This window comes from Cebus imitator, unplaced genomic scaffold (genome assembly GCF_001604975.1).
Source record: "Cebus imitator isolate Cc_AM_T3 unplaced genomic scaffold, Cebus_imitator-1.0 Scaffold87, whole genome shotgun sequence".
Taxonomy (NCBI): domain Eukaryota; kingdom Metazoa; phylum Chordata; class Mammalia; order Primates; family Cebidae; genus Cebus; species Cebus imitator.
The window spans coordinates 1144287-1158782 of record NW_016107402.1 but is presented as its reverse complement, the minus strand read 5'-3'; the positions used below and the strand labels follow the sequence as shown (position 1 = coordinate 1158782).

The 14496-nt window shown below is 41.9% G+C and overlaps 1 protein-coding gene across 6 annotated transcripts in view; it reads left to right on the top strand.

Moving 5' to 3' along the window:
• Window positions 1–4128: 4128 nt before the first annotated feature.
• HNRNPR (heterogeneous nuclear ribonucleoprotein R) overlaps window positions 4129–14496 on the top strand; it is a 33816-nt gene continuing 23448 nt past the window's right edge. For 2 of the 6 annotated variants that reach the window (XM_017534511.2, XM_017534513.2), the window contains exons 1-5: window positions 4129–4279; window positions 7573–7741; window positions 9988–10106; window positions 10739–10846; window positions 13594–13707. In XM_017534511.2, the coding sequence (XP_017390000.1) occupies window positions 7585–7741; window positions 9988–10106; window positions 10739–10846; window positions 13594–13707 (498 nt within the window). In that variant the 5' untranslated portion in view covers window positions 4129–4279; window positions 7573–7584. The remainder of the gene's footprint in view (window positions 4280–7572; window positions 7742–9987; window positions 10107–10738; window positions 10847–13593; window positions 13708–14496) is intronic. The other 4 variants (XM_017534512.2, XM_017534514.2, XM_017534515.2 and 1 more) reach the window with 3 other exon arrangements.

The window sequence follows — 14496 nt, the reverse complement described above, 5'->3', positions numbered from 1 at the left end:
CACTGCCCAGCCTACCCTACTCTTAACTCATGATTTTTATATGGAGGCATGCAACACATATTTGTGGAATACCAAATTCATGAATATCTGTATTTACACAGCAATTTTCTTTCCAAGTAAAAAAATCAAGATATGTGGTCTGAAATGTGAGTATACCTTTAATGACTAAGTAGCAGAACATTTGAAATGTTATCCCAGAAAATACTGAATGATAGAATCATTTTAAATTACCTATCTAGGCCAGGCGCAGTGGCTCACACCTGTAATCTCAACACTTTGGGAGGCTGAGGTGAGTGGATCACTTGAGGTCAGGAGTTTGAGACCAACCAGCCTGGACAACATGGTGAAACCCTGTGTCTACTCAAAATACAAAAATTAGCCGGATGTCATGGCAGGCACCTGTAATCTCAGGTACTCAGGAGGCTGAGGTAGGAGAATCGCTTGAACCCAGGAGGTGGAAGTTGTTTTGAGCCAAGACTGCACCACTGCACTCCAGTCTGGGGGACAAAGTGAGACTGTCTCAAAAACAAAAACAAAAATATCATCAATGAACTTAAAGGAGTCTCTGAATGGAAGCAAGGGGTACTTTAACTTGAATGGGGAAAAAAAATAACATATTTGTTTTCTCTAACATCTAACTGAAATTTAGCATTTTTCCCCATTGTGAATGTAGACATACCACAGTAGCAATACCTTTCCCTCTGTCACCAATAGAAATCATTTTCATATCACTTTATTAGAGCTATGGATTTTTTTGAAATATCTTATTACTTTACAATTTCTGTAGTTATTAGACCTGCTCTACGATCTTAATATTTATTGTGTTAACAAAGAAAAATTTCTTGCCTAGGTAACATGGGTAACATGGTGAAACCCGTCTCTGGGAAAAAAAAAAAAAAAATTAGCCCAGCATGGTGGCCAGTGCTTATAGTTCCTACAAGCCACTAACTAGGGAGGCTGAAGTCAGAGGATCACTTGAGCCCTGGAGGCAGAGGTTGCAGTGAGCCCAAATTGCGCCACTGCACTCCAGCCTGGGTGATAAATTGAGCCATCTTAAAAAAACAAATTAAAAAGAAAAAGCTTACTATATTACAACTGTGTTTTTAACATATATTTCCTAATTGTATTTCAATATAAATGGTTTATCCTGTATTGCTATGTATTTTATTTTATGCATTTAAAAACTGAGAAGAGATTCATAGCTTTTACCAGACTTCCAAATGGCACAAAATAGGTTAAGAATTATGGTGCTAGAGGTAGATTTATGTGAAGCTAGTAAAATTTAAGCTTCAGGCTGGGTGCTTGTAATCTCAGCACTTTGGGAGGCCAAAGCAGAAGGATCACTTGAGGCCAGGAGTTCAAGACTGGCCTGGGCAACATAGCGAGATCCCCTCTGCACCGCCCATGTCTCTATTAAAAAAAAAGTTGCCGGGCGCGGTGGCTCACGCCTGTAATCCCAGCACTTTGGGAGGCCGAGGCGAGTGGATCACGAGGTCAAGAGATCGAGACCATCCTGGTCAACACGGTGAAACCCCGTCTCTACTAAAAATACAAAAAATTAGCTGGGCATGGTGGTGCATGCCTGTAATCCCAGCTACTCGGGAGGCTGAGGCAGAATTGCCTGAACCCAGGAGGCGGAGGTTGCGGTGAGCCGAGATCGCGCCATTGCACTCCAGCCTGGGTAACAAGAGCGAAACTCCGTCTCAAAAAAAAAAAAAAAAAAAAAAAAAAATTTTAAGCTTCAGGGTCCTCCCTTACTTTTACAATGCCCTCCCAGGACTCTGTTCCTAAATTGATATTCATCACTTAATGTTTTTACTTAAAGACTCCCAGCATCTCTCCTCTTTCCTTTTCCTTTCCTTTCTCTTTCTCTCTCTCTTTTTTTTGTGACAAAGCTTTGCTGTTGTTGCCCAGGATGGAGTGCAGTGGTGCTATCTCGACTCACTGCCACCTCTGCCTCCCAGATTCAAGCGATTCTCCCTTCTCAGCCTCCCGAGTAGCTGGAATTACAGGCACACGCCACCACGCCCAGCTGATTTTTGTATTTTTAGTAGAGACAGGGTTTCACCGTGTTGGCCAGGCTGGTCTTGAACTCCTGGGCTCAAGTGATCCACCAGTCTCCGCCTCCCTAAGTGCTGGAATTACAGGCATGAGCTACTGCACCTGGCTTATAACTCCCAGCATTTCTGTAAGGCTCACACCCCATAACACAAAACTTGGATCTCCCAGAGATTTACTGGGCACATGGTAGTCGTTTTCTTTCTTTTCTTTTTTTTTTTTTTTTGTTTGAGATGGAGTTTCGCTCTTGTTGCCCAGGCCGGAGTGCAGTGGTGTGATCTCAGCTCGCTGCAACCTCTGCCTCCCAGGTTCAAGCTATCCTCCTTCCTCAGCCTCTGGAGTATCTGGGATTACAGACACATGCCACCACACCTGGCTAATTTTTGTATTTTTAGTAGAGACGGGGTTTCACCATGTTGGTCAGGCTGGTCTCGAACTCCTGACTGATCCACAGGCCTCTGCCTCCCAAAGGGCCGGGATTACAGGTGTAAGGTACTGCGTCCGGCCTGTTTTAAATAATTAGATCTAGGTTTACCGGTTCTGAGAAATTCAGTCATCCTTAAGTGCATCTGGAAATCCTGCAGACCACTGCTTGACTTTCTCCACTCCCTGCGGGTGGGCACTGGAGTTTGGGGTTGAGAAAAAAGGGCTGGCACTACAGAAATGAGTTTGGAAGGTTCCTGTGGGAGGAGACACGTTTCGACTAAGGAGAGGACAGGGAACAAATCAGTAAGAATGGCAGGTGAGAAATAGGTTTAGGACCAGCAAGAATCATAGTGTCCTTTGGGAATGACCCCTTTCCCCTGCATGGCTCTTTTGGTTTCAGAGATGGATATATCTGCTCTATTTTATGAATATCAAGTAGCTTCAAATCCTGTGGGGAAAAGGTTCCTGCTTTATCACTTGTGCTACACGTTGCTCTTGAGTCATTTTAACGATTTCCCTCACAGTCTGAGCTGCCACCAACGATGTGTGGACTGGAGCCAGGGAGGGAAAGAGGCATTTCTCTGATCTAGAAAATCAATGGATGATTTTCTAGACAAAATCCTCAGCAAAACGATGAACCAAATCATCCTTAAATCGTGTGCTCACGACTTGGAACCAACCCAAATGCCCATGGATGATAGACTGGACAGGGAAAATGTGGCAGATATACACCATGGAATACTATGTAGCCATAAAAAATGAGGAGTTCGTGTCCTTTGTAGGGACATGCATGAACCTGGAAACCATCATTCTCAGCAAACTGACAACAGAAAATCAAACACCGCATGTTCTCACTCATAGGTGGGTGTTGAACAATAAGAACACATGGACGCAGGGAGAGGAGCATCACACATTGGGGTCTGTTGGGGGGAAATAGGGGAGAGACAGCCGGGGGTGGGGAGTTGGGGAGAGAGAGCATGGGGAGAAATGCCAGATATACGTGATGGGGAGGAAGGCAGCAAATCACACTGCCATGTGTGTACCTATGCAACAATCTTGCATGTTCTTCACATGTACCCCCAAACCTAAAATGCAATAAAAATAAATATCTATTTGGAGTAAAAAAAAAAAAAAATCGTGTGCTCACTAGAGGCGAAAAGATGACCGAAAGAGGCCCGAACGCGTGGCTATAGGCGTGTCTGGGGCGAAAGCCGGCCGTGTGGGTGCGAGGGAGGACTCAGGGACTAAGCGCGGCCGCGGCGGGACGCGAGCGCCATGGCCGAACGGGGCCGGCGCTGACCGTAGGGGGCGGGGCTCCGGAGGCGGCCACGCGGCGCAAGGCCTAGATTTTCGGCCTCGCAACCGCGGCAGACGAAGAGGGAGGAGCCTCGGCCACCCAGGACCCAGTGCCCCCAAACCTCGCCGCCACCAAGGGCTTCCACCACAGACCCCTTTGTGTGCCTGCCCCCGCCCCGGAGGCGCCGTAGCCAGCGGCGCTGAGCACCCTCATTGGTTCAGCCGACAGCTTCATCGATTGGCTCTCGAGTCGTTCGGCGTGGTCCGCTTTGCCTAGGTACTATTGGTTCTTTGAGCTGCCTGTCAGGCCGCCTCGCCAAGCGATTGCCCCTCAGCTCGGAGTCCCTGGAAGCAGTTCCGGGAAACCCCGCGTGCTGCCGGGATCGCGTCTCTGTCCATGAGGGGGGGGAGGGGGTGGCGCGCGCGCCATTTCTAGTCGTTTTCAAAGCGCCTCGCGCTGATTCTCACGGGCCCGGCCGCCGGCCCCTGCTCTGCCCTGGTGAGTCTTGCGCCGGCCCGTGGGGGGAGGGGCCGGGAGCCCCGATCCGACCAGACTCAGCCCAGCCTGGGCTCCGCGCCGGGTCCGGTTTCGTTTGCGCTCCGAGGCCCCGGGGTGGGGGTGGGGACCGGCTGGGGGCAGCTTCGGTCTCGTCCGGCAGCGCGGCTGTGGCCTAGCCCGGCCAAGACGCCTCTTGTCCTCGCTCTTCCTCTCCACACCCCTCCAGCCCGCGGCCCGCGGTGCGGCCCGCCGGCCGCTCTCCGTGCGGCCTGCCGGGGCCGGCCGTGCTTTTCCCGCCTCCGCCCGCCGCTCCATGCGGCCGGACCCCGCGAAGGGCCTGAGGCGCCCGCGGCCCTGTCGCTTCTCCCCACCGGAGGCGCTTCACTCCCGCCGCTGCCGGCCTAGCGCCGAGTGGGATGTGCTGACTCTCCGGACGGGCCTGAGGGGGTGAGGGGGTGATGGGGGCGGAAGGCGGGGTGCAAATCCCAGGGTTATCTGAGCCGGGAGAAAAGTTTTGTGTGAGCAGAAACCGAAAGGCCGATTTGTGTGGGAAGCCTCCCTCCCTTCCCCTCCCACATTCTGCATGCCGCGAGCTGAGATTTGAAGGAAAAAATGACTACTAGAGGCTGTGGAACTCAGGCTCCGAGCGGCGCCTGAAATGAATAATTCTGAGACTGTCAGAGGCGCACCAAATTGGAAAGGCGGTCCTTTTTCTTACACGGTAGTAACCGTTTTGCCAAATTTTTTAAAAAGCCAAGGGCTTCTTGGAAGGTTCGGTCCTTTCACGCTACCTGTTTGAGATTTTTGCAGTCCTCAAGTGGCTGAATTGATCTCTCATGAGTCAGTCAGTCGTAGGATGAGAGCTCGACACTCCGAAAGCATGAGATAACCGTTAGTTTTCATTTCGTCGGTTCTTTTAAAGCCCTTCTCTTAATATAAAGAATTTTCACAGAGAGGTTGAGAAAAAGTCAGGGAGGAGTTACTGCTGTCATCCCGAATCTCCCAGCAGCCCTTTAAAATCTTTAAAAGTCTCCTTTTTTTTTTTTTTTTTTTTTCATGCTTTGATAGCATTTCCTTTGAATAATTGATTGGAGCTTTGGTTTTCCTCACTGATGCATCTTAGATTTTTTTGCAAAAATGATTAGATCAAATGACTCCAGTCACTTTAGTATATTTGCTGCATCCAGAAATATGGTTTGGCTGTGTGGCATTGTGTTGAATTGACCTGAGTTTCAATGGTCTCATATGACATAAGTCTTTAAAATGAGCACTTTGTATTTGGCTTGAAGAGAGAGGGCTTTCCTTGATCCGAAGGTTTTATTTTCTGGAATCTAATTATTTTACAGTTTTTTTGTTAAAGTTACAAACTTTTTGAAAATTTTAAGCAATTTCAGTATCAACTTGTAGAGCCTTTGCAATGAAATGGTAGGCATAAATATTTCTGTCTTGTGCTTAATACAGAACTTGTCTTTTTGCTTTACACATACTTAAAAACCCCACCTTAACAGATGTTCATTGAACTTTTCTGTTAAAAATTTGCCTCTTTTCAGTAACTAATAGTATTCTTAGGTGCAATGCTGTAAGGGTCTTGTGCTACTGAGAACTTTTGAGTTCTGATGATCTTAAGGTAATATTTGGGGATGGGGGAGCCTGGGAAAAAAGAACTATATGTTCGCACAGAGGTTTTGGGTTTTAGGATGCATCTTTATAGAAATAGGTTGTGTTAATCAGTAAACGTATTCATCTCACATGATACAGTTTCTTGATCAAAAGTGTGACAGTTTCGAATGTTTCCGTTTTTGCTAGTTCATCAGAATTTGAAGCTTGCCTTGAGAAACATCCACCCAGAATTTGACCACAGTCTGCGTCTATTAAGGGCTATCGAGTCTTAATAGTGTTTTGTAATCATGAGGAGTCATGTTTACCTCATTTTCAGAGTAACCCTTTGCATTTTCCTTTCTTCTTCCTATTCTCTGTTACCTCCTTCCCCTCTTGGTCTTCCTCCCTCCCTCATTAACTTCAACTAAGTATCAGTGGACTTTGAAGTGAAAAGAAGTTGTTTTAAGCCAGAAAACTGCACGTGGTGCATTTGCACAATGTTTGATAAGCAGTCTGGAATTGTGGTTATCTTATGTGTCTTAGTGCTTTGTAGGAGACTTGTATTTTCTTTATATATGACTAGGTATCTTGAGTTTCATCAAGAAAAGTAGGCTTTTTCTTGAGATCCACCTTTATGTCTTTTATTTAGTATGTGTTGCAGTTGTCTTGTTCTGCTGCCTATTATCTTCATCACATTATAATTTCACTACAGACAAATGCGCTTTAATTCCCTATCTTTTGAGGCAGAATACAGACTGGCCTTGTATGGCTTATTATTTACTCTCTCTCTCTTCAGGGAATCAGTCCATTTCAGCATTACCTACAGACTGAATGTACAAAATTATTTTTGGTAGGTTAATCTGAGAAATCTGAAGTTTAGCCTAATTAGGTAACATTTGTTGAAATACTTGGCAGAAGTTAGTTGTCCATTCTTCAGTATGTTTTTACATCTTTATTTTACTGATACGAAAATTTCAACATGTACTCATTTTTTTTGAGAAGCAACCGAAACTATAGCTCACTTAGTATTTTATGTGGATTTAAAACAATTGCTTAGCTTTTAAACTTGGTCATTTTTTCTTTTAAATCTGTGAATGGGAATAGCAAATTAATCTTAGAACAAAAATTAATGTCAAGTTGTTTTTTTTTTTTTTGTTTTGTTTTGTATTAAGTGAGATGGAGAAACCCCAAACCACCAGCATGTTGAACTAGAGACAGCAGGGCACTTATTTCACACCGATACTGTATTTGAAGCAGAGCCAGGAAAATTTGAAAGTCCTTAAATCTTGATTAAGTGGTCTGTGGGTGTTCATTCTGTTTTTAAACCAAAACTTTTAAAAACTGTGTAAGAACTGAGAGCTGAGGGGCTTTTAGGGTTTTGTAGTGATTTGTTGATCTTTTCACCAGGACAGAACAGCTGCGTTTTTTAATCAGAAATTCTACCTTCAGTAAATTAAAGCCTTTATTTTACCTGGTGTACATGAAGTTCCTTAAAGATCTAATGCTTCCATGTACATTTTCTTTGGTGTTACAGGATTATTATTGCCAATTTAGGTCAGATACATCACAGGAGGAATAAATTATTTTGGTAGAGGTTATTAGCATGTATACAAATTAGTTTAGATAAATCATGCATTGTCCTACAAACTAGTTATTTCTGGCTTAATGTAATATAGCTCCTGAATTTTTTCCAGCAGCATAATAAAATGGCTAATCAGGTGAATGGTAATGCGGTACAGTTAAAAGAAGAGGAAGAACCAATGGATACTTCCAGTGTAACTCACACAGAACACTACAAGACACTGATAGAGGCAGGCCTCCCACAGAAGGTGGCAGAAAGACTTGATGAAATATTTCAGACAGGTATAATATGCATTTCTTGTTTCTGACTGGTTATGAAAGTGAGGGCAAACCACTTTGAATTTTATAGATTTTTAAGGTTAAATAATACTTATTGTTTCTGATCTGTAGAGCTGAATGTTTGTTACTTTCCCTTCATTGAAGGCATATTGGGTTTGACTTTGATACTCTTATTTCATTATTTTGAAGCCTTCTTAGTGTTGAATATACAGTCTTAGTTGTTTCAGAACAGCACATCAATTTGTCTTAGATTTACCACTCATTAAAATGTATGTTTCTGCATACCGAATTTTACATTTTTTTCTTAATCGAAATCAGTCATCATTTTGCTTTTACTTTTCTACTTTTAGCTTCTTAAAGTGATTGTTAAATCAGCTTAGGTCTGATTAGGTGGCATAATAAGAGGATAGGTAGACTGTATCGTCTGAAACCATAATAAATGTTAGACTCCTTGAGAGTTTGTGGCTTGTCTAGTTTCTAATAGAAATCCACATCTCTCCGTAATTTGGAAGTGTTTGGTTTGTAACAGCTGCTTTTTTTATTTTTTATTTTTATTTTTAATCTAGAAGTGCCATGGTTAAGTGCTTAAGCAAATTTGAACATCTTAATATGGTTGGTTGTAAGTGGTTTGAAGTTTTAAAGAGGGAGAGAAATATTTACCCTTAGGGAGTGTTGTTCATAAATAAATGTGTCCTCCTCCTTTGGGGCCATAGATGGAAACTTTCTTCCTCTGTGTTTTGTGTGCCTATTCAGATTCTGAGAGAGAATTGAATTGTCTCACTCACAAATGTGTCTTAAGTACAGTAGTAATAAATAGTTGTTTATTTTTTTGTCCTTAAAAAAATTTTTAAATCTGGGAAGCTTAGCATAATTTTAGACATTAAAATGACTTATAAAAATGACTCCTGGGTGATGGTCTCATTTGAAAATCATTCCTCAGGAACTTTCTGTGATATTCTGCCATAGAGAATTGGCAGTGATCTGCTTAGAGATGCTCTCTTGTAGAGTGTTTTGTTATCGATAAGAGGCTGACGGTTTGGCTTAGGCTTGTTTTGACAAAATGGATTGATGGGTGTCCTGAGTTGTGGCTTTGGGTGGTGGTATGGAATATTCAAGGAAGGCAACTCCAGTTATTTACACATGCTCATTTTGAGCTTTTGAAACAAATCATGGCAACTTTTTTTCAAAGTAACTTTGGAAGTGGCATTACATTTATTTAAAATTTACTATATGGAATAAAGTTCTTTTTGGCTTTACCAAAATGGAGTCACTTTTCATGTTCATATGAACTTGGGGGTTTTAATCTACAAAATATTTCCATTTTACATTGGATCAATTCTGAAATATATCCCATATATATAAATATGACACAAACTTAATAGACTTAAGAAATTATATTTTAAAATTAGATGTTCTGTGTGCAGTTGAATATACTACATATGTGAAATGCAGTGTATATGTTTTCTGTTGAGTTTACTTGTAAGTCCATAAAGTCTTTATTGCCATTTGAAAAAGATTGTCATTCTTGACAGTCAGCGTTGTGAATGCCACAGCATCTTTTAAATCTCAGCTTGTCACTTCAGAAGAACGAAGAATGCCTTCAAATGTGACTTTCAGAATTGACAAATCAAGCTGCACTTGCATTTGTAGAAGTTTAAAATTATGCCTTTCCACATTCTGACTGCAGCAAAGTGGATGCTCAGATAAACAAATGCATTTCAGTTTATCTTTGGTGTTAAGGAGGGAAAGCCTTTTGACACTTTCTGGAGAGTGGAAAGAATTAGTAAAATTTGTTTTCAGATTTTCCCCCACGTCTTATGTGGTTAGCATCAACTGTAACCATTTGTAATTTGAAGGTTTATCCTTGAAAAATATAGTGTATTCTTATTACTCTAATATAAAGCAAAATTTGTTAATGCGTAATCTGTAATACAGTATGTATGTCAGATTTAACTTCCAAGACTTAACCTTTGGGGGAGTGGGAAATGGATGTTAGGATTTGGCGGGGGAGCTTTTGTGGATATGGAGATTGAAATTCATGTTTTTGGTTGTTGACATTTTATCTTTATTTGCATATCTGTACTGGACTGTTGTATATAGTATTTGGATAGCTTCATATATGCATGTAGTTAAATGAAAGTATAGTTTTTTAGTGCTCATATTGAATATAACACCTCTTGATTAAACAATCAGTAATTTAGATTACCCCTTTGTTGCAATAACGTTACCCCTTTTCAATTTAATTTTAGGACTGGTAGCTTATGTCGATCTTGATGAACGAGCAATTGATGCTCTCAGGGAATTTAATGAAGAAGGAGCTCTGTCTGTACTACAGCAGTTCAAGGAAAGTGACTTATCACATGTTCAGGTAAGGTCATTACTCAGAAATGTCTTTGAACAATTGATGATCTGAAATCATTTTACTAGTTTTTTTCCTGTGGAGAAGTGGTATTTTTTTTGTTTGTGCCTACCTCTTCTTCTTTTAAAAATCAGTTTAAAGGAAAAAAAGATCTGCTTGTGGCAGAATTTCAAAAGCACAAGTATAAAGTGAAAGTTTCCTCCCACCCCTTTGTGTAGTAAGTTATTTTAAAAGCTTAAAATTAAAGTCAAGTTTTGATGGTTGTTACTATAGGTTTTTACATGTTACTCAGCTTTTTAACTTTTAGGGGTTATCTGATCCTGTTTTATTATCTTGGAGGAAAATGTAGGTAGGAGAAATAGTTTCAGACATCTGGCAAAGATAGTCTAGATGCAGTCACTTATCAACAGATGGAAGACTGTGTTTTCCCAGGGAGAAGATAAGCTCTCTGAGGTCTGTACTGCCTTACTGCTGTCCACTCCAGTCTCTGGCACGTAGTAACCACTTGTGCAGATGTTTGTTGAGTGAATCAGTAAATACTTTGTTAAAATCCTGGTCTTCTGAAATTTAAATTTAATTATGTAACTGACCCTTCAAAGATTTTTGGTGATTCTTTTTATTGAATTACTTGTCTGTTCTAGAACAAAAGTGCATTTTTATGTGGAGTTATGAAGACCTACAGGCAGAGAGAGAAACAGGGGAGCAAGGTGCAAGAGTCCACAAAGGGACCTGATGAAGCGAAGATCAAGGTAAAACATGACTTGGGTAGTTGTGATGAAATTACATTTAATGATGAGGTCAAATGCCTCTTTCTATGTTTCCTAGAGAGTTTCACTTTTAAAAACTAGTGTTTAGAAATGAAATAATTTTGGGGGTCAACACTCAATTGTGTTTAACGAAAAGCCCTAATTCATATTCTCCCTTATTCATGGCCGTGAATGATGTAGAGACAGAGTCTTGCTCTGTTGTCCAGGCTGGAGTGCAGTGACGTGATCTCAGCTCACTGCAACCTCTGCCTCCAGGGTTCAAGCGATTCTCTTGCTTCAGCCTCCTAAGTAGCTGGGATTACAGGTGCATGCGAGTGTGCCCAGCTAATGTTTGTATTTTTAGTAGAGACAGGGTTTCACCATGTTGACCAGGCTGGTCTTGAACTCCTGACCTCAGGGGATCCATCCACCTCAGCCTCCCAAAGTGCTGGGATTACAGATGTGAGCCACCGTGCCTGGCCTGAATGACATATGTTTATTGATGATTCTGCTGCTAGTTTCTTGGATTCATCCAATAATGTGTCTTGGTTCAGTTATTTTCTAGGCACCTTGTTTCTTTTCTCTTGATAAAAAGATGTTGTTATAACTGCTTTCCTCCTTTTGAATTTTCAGTACTTCAGTTTATTTGTAAAATGGGAATAGTAATAGTAACTACCTCACAGAGTTATTTAAGGATTAAATGACTTAACATATATAAAGCACTTAGAATAATGCCTGGAATGTAGTAAGAACTATATAACCATGAGCCATTATTATTACCATTTTGTTACTTAGATAAATAGCTTTGAAAGGTAAATATACCGCTTTTAGTGAAAGACCAGTAAACCTGATTCCTTATAATGGATACTCTGTCTTGCTGTAGTGATATACTTTTGTTTTGTTTTGTTTTTGAGACAGAGTCTTGCTCTGTGGCCCAGACCGGAGTGCAGTAGAGCGATCTCAACTCACTGCAACCTCCGTCTCCTGGGTTCAAGCGATTCTCCTGTCTCACTCTCCTGAATAGCTGGGACTACAGGCATGCACCACCATACTCAGCTAATTTTTTTTATCTTTTGGTAGAGATGGGGTTTCACCGTGTTGGCCAGGCTGGCCTCGAACTCCTGACCTCAGGGAATCTGCCGACCTCAGCCTCCCAAAGTGCTGGGATTACAGGTGTGAGCCACCATGCCTGGCCTGTGATAGACTTTTTAATTTGAAATAGTTATTTTGTGTTGAAGTTATTTCTATTATTATTACATTGTAATATGTAATGAAATAATTATACAACTCACTATAATGTAGAATCATTGGGATCCCTGAGCTTGTTTTCCTGCAACTAGATGGTCCCATCTGGGCGTACTGGGACATAGTGACAGATCTTCAGGCATTATATTCTCATAAGGAGCCTGCAGCCTAGATCCTTTGTATGTGCAGTTCATGATAGGGTTCACGCTGCTATGAGAATCTAGTGCGGCGGCTGATCTGACAGGAGGTGGAGCTCACAGCTCAGGCAGTAATGCCAAGGATAGAGAGGATGAGGAGCAGCTGTAAATATGGATTCAGCTGCTATGCAGCCCAGGCCACTACTGGTCCATGGTGGAGGGGTTGGAGGACCCCTGTTTTATATTGCATTTATTTCTGTTTAAAAGTAGAGAGCTCTGTTTCAGTCGAAGGTGGAGGAATGGAAGGCTGAAGACATGCATCCCTGTGGACTCCTAGTTTACTGAACTTGATGATATCTAAAGTCTCTTGTAGTTCTGATACTGTGTAATTTAAAAAACCTGAGTTGTAAAATTCTCTCTTTTCTACATAGATTGCATTTCTTTGTTTACCATTGTGTGTTTTGTTCTGTAGGCTCTTTATGGTAAATGTTGCCTCAATTATAACAAAAGCTCCTTGAGAGCAAGGACGTTGTCTTCTTTTCTTTGATTCCTCTTAATGCCTAATAGAATGTAAGGAAGATTCGTAATCAACAAGATTTTACATAGTTTTTGAAACTTGACTAATTTGGTAATTGCCAAATGTTTTTAGTCTACTGTGTGATTCTTGTCTGATTGTCTGATTCTTGTGGTGCTTATGATATGGCAGGAGTGCCATAACAAAAGGATCAAACAAAATAAAGCTTCAATTATGGGACCTTGAGTACACTAGAAAGACAGTGGGGGCTGGGCGTGATGGCTCAGGCCTCTAATCCCAGCACTTTGGGAGGTTGAGACAGGTGGATCACTTGAGGTCAGGAGTTCCTGACCAGCCTGGCCAACATGGTGAAACCCTGTCTCTACTAAAAATACAAAAAATTAGCCAGGCGTGGTGGCACATGCCTATAATCCCAGCTACTCAGGAGGCTGAGGCAGGAGAATTGCTTGAACCCTGGAGGCAAAGGTTGTAGTGAGCTGAGATGATGCCATTGTATACTCTAGCCTGGATAACAGAGCGGGACTCCATCTCAGGGGAAAAAAAAAAAAGAAAGTAGGAAGAGAGGGATGTGAGTAATAGTAAATAAGAGAAGCTGCATGAAGGAGGTAAGACTTAATGCTAATTTTTTGAGGATAGAGAACATTTTATTTGAAAAGACTCCCTGGTATAAACATCTATGGGGAGCCAGTGTGAATTTTGACTTTTTTTTTTTAACCTAACCATAAAAATATATCTCCTAGGAAGTTGGAGTACTTTTTGGAAAAGATTAATACACTAATGCTTGTGCGTGAGATTTAGTATTCAAGTATAAAGAGATGTATAATTATCTCTAGGCCTTGCTTGAGAGAACTGGTTATACTCTGGATGTAACCACAGGACAGAGGAAGTATGGTGGTCCTCCACCAGACAGTGTGTACTCTGGCATGCAACCGGGAATTGGAACAGAGGTAAGTGTTCTTTAGCTGTTTGCCAAGATCTTTCCAGGTTGAAAAGTGTTTTGTCTACTATGTAGATACTGTACAGAGGGGGAAAATAACTTGATCACTTTCAAACTGTAGCTGCTATTATTTTTTAGATATCCATGTGTGTTTAGCTGCCATTATGAGCATGGATAATCTTGTGACTAGTAGATACCCAAACACTTTGTATCAGAATATAATATACTGTAGAGTTCTTGGAACAGGTTGCTAAAACCATGCTACTAGCAACACACCATTTTAGATATTTGGAGTAAAGTTATTTGGAAGATTCAGTTGCTTTATTCTGTTTTTTTTCCTGCCCCTGAGATGGAGTTTCACTGTTGTTGCCCAGGCTGGAGTGCAGTGGCGTGATCTCCGCTCACTGCAACCTCTGCGTCCTGGGTTCAAGTGATTCTCTTGCCTCAGCCTCCCAAGTAGCTGAGATTACAGGTGCGTGCCACCACACCTGGCTAATTTTGTATTTTTAGTAGGGATGGGGTTTCACCATGTTGGTCAGGCTGGTCTTGAACTCCTGACCTCAAGTGATCCACCCGCCTCGGCCTCCCGAAGTGCTGGAATTACAGGCATGAACTGCCACGCCCTGCTGCTTTATTTTGGTTTTTGCTTTTTGGGGATTATTTTTGTTTTCGTAGAGACCAGGTCTCACTATGTTGCCCAGGCTGGTCTTGATCTGCTGTACACAAGCAATCCTCCTGCCTTGGCTTCTCAAAGTGCCGGAATTATAGGCATGAACCACAGTGCCCAGCCAATTTTTTT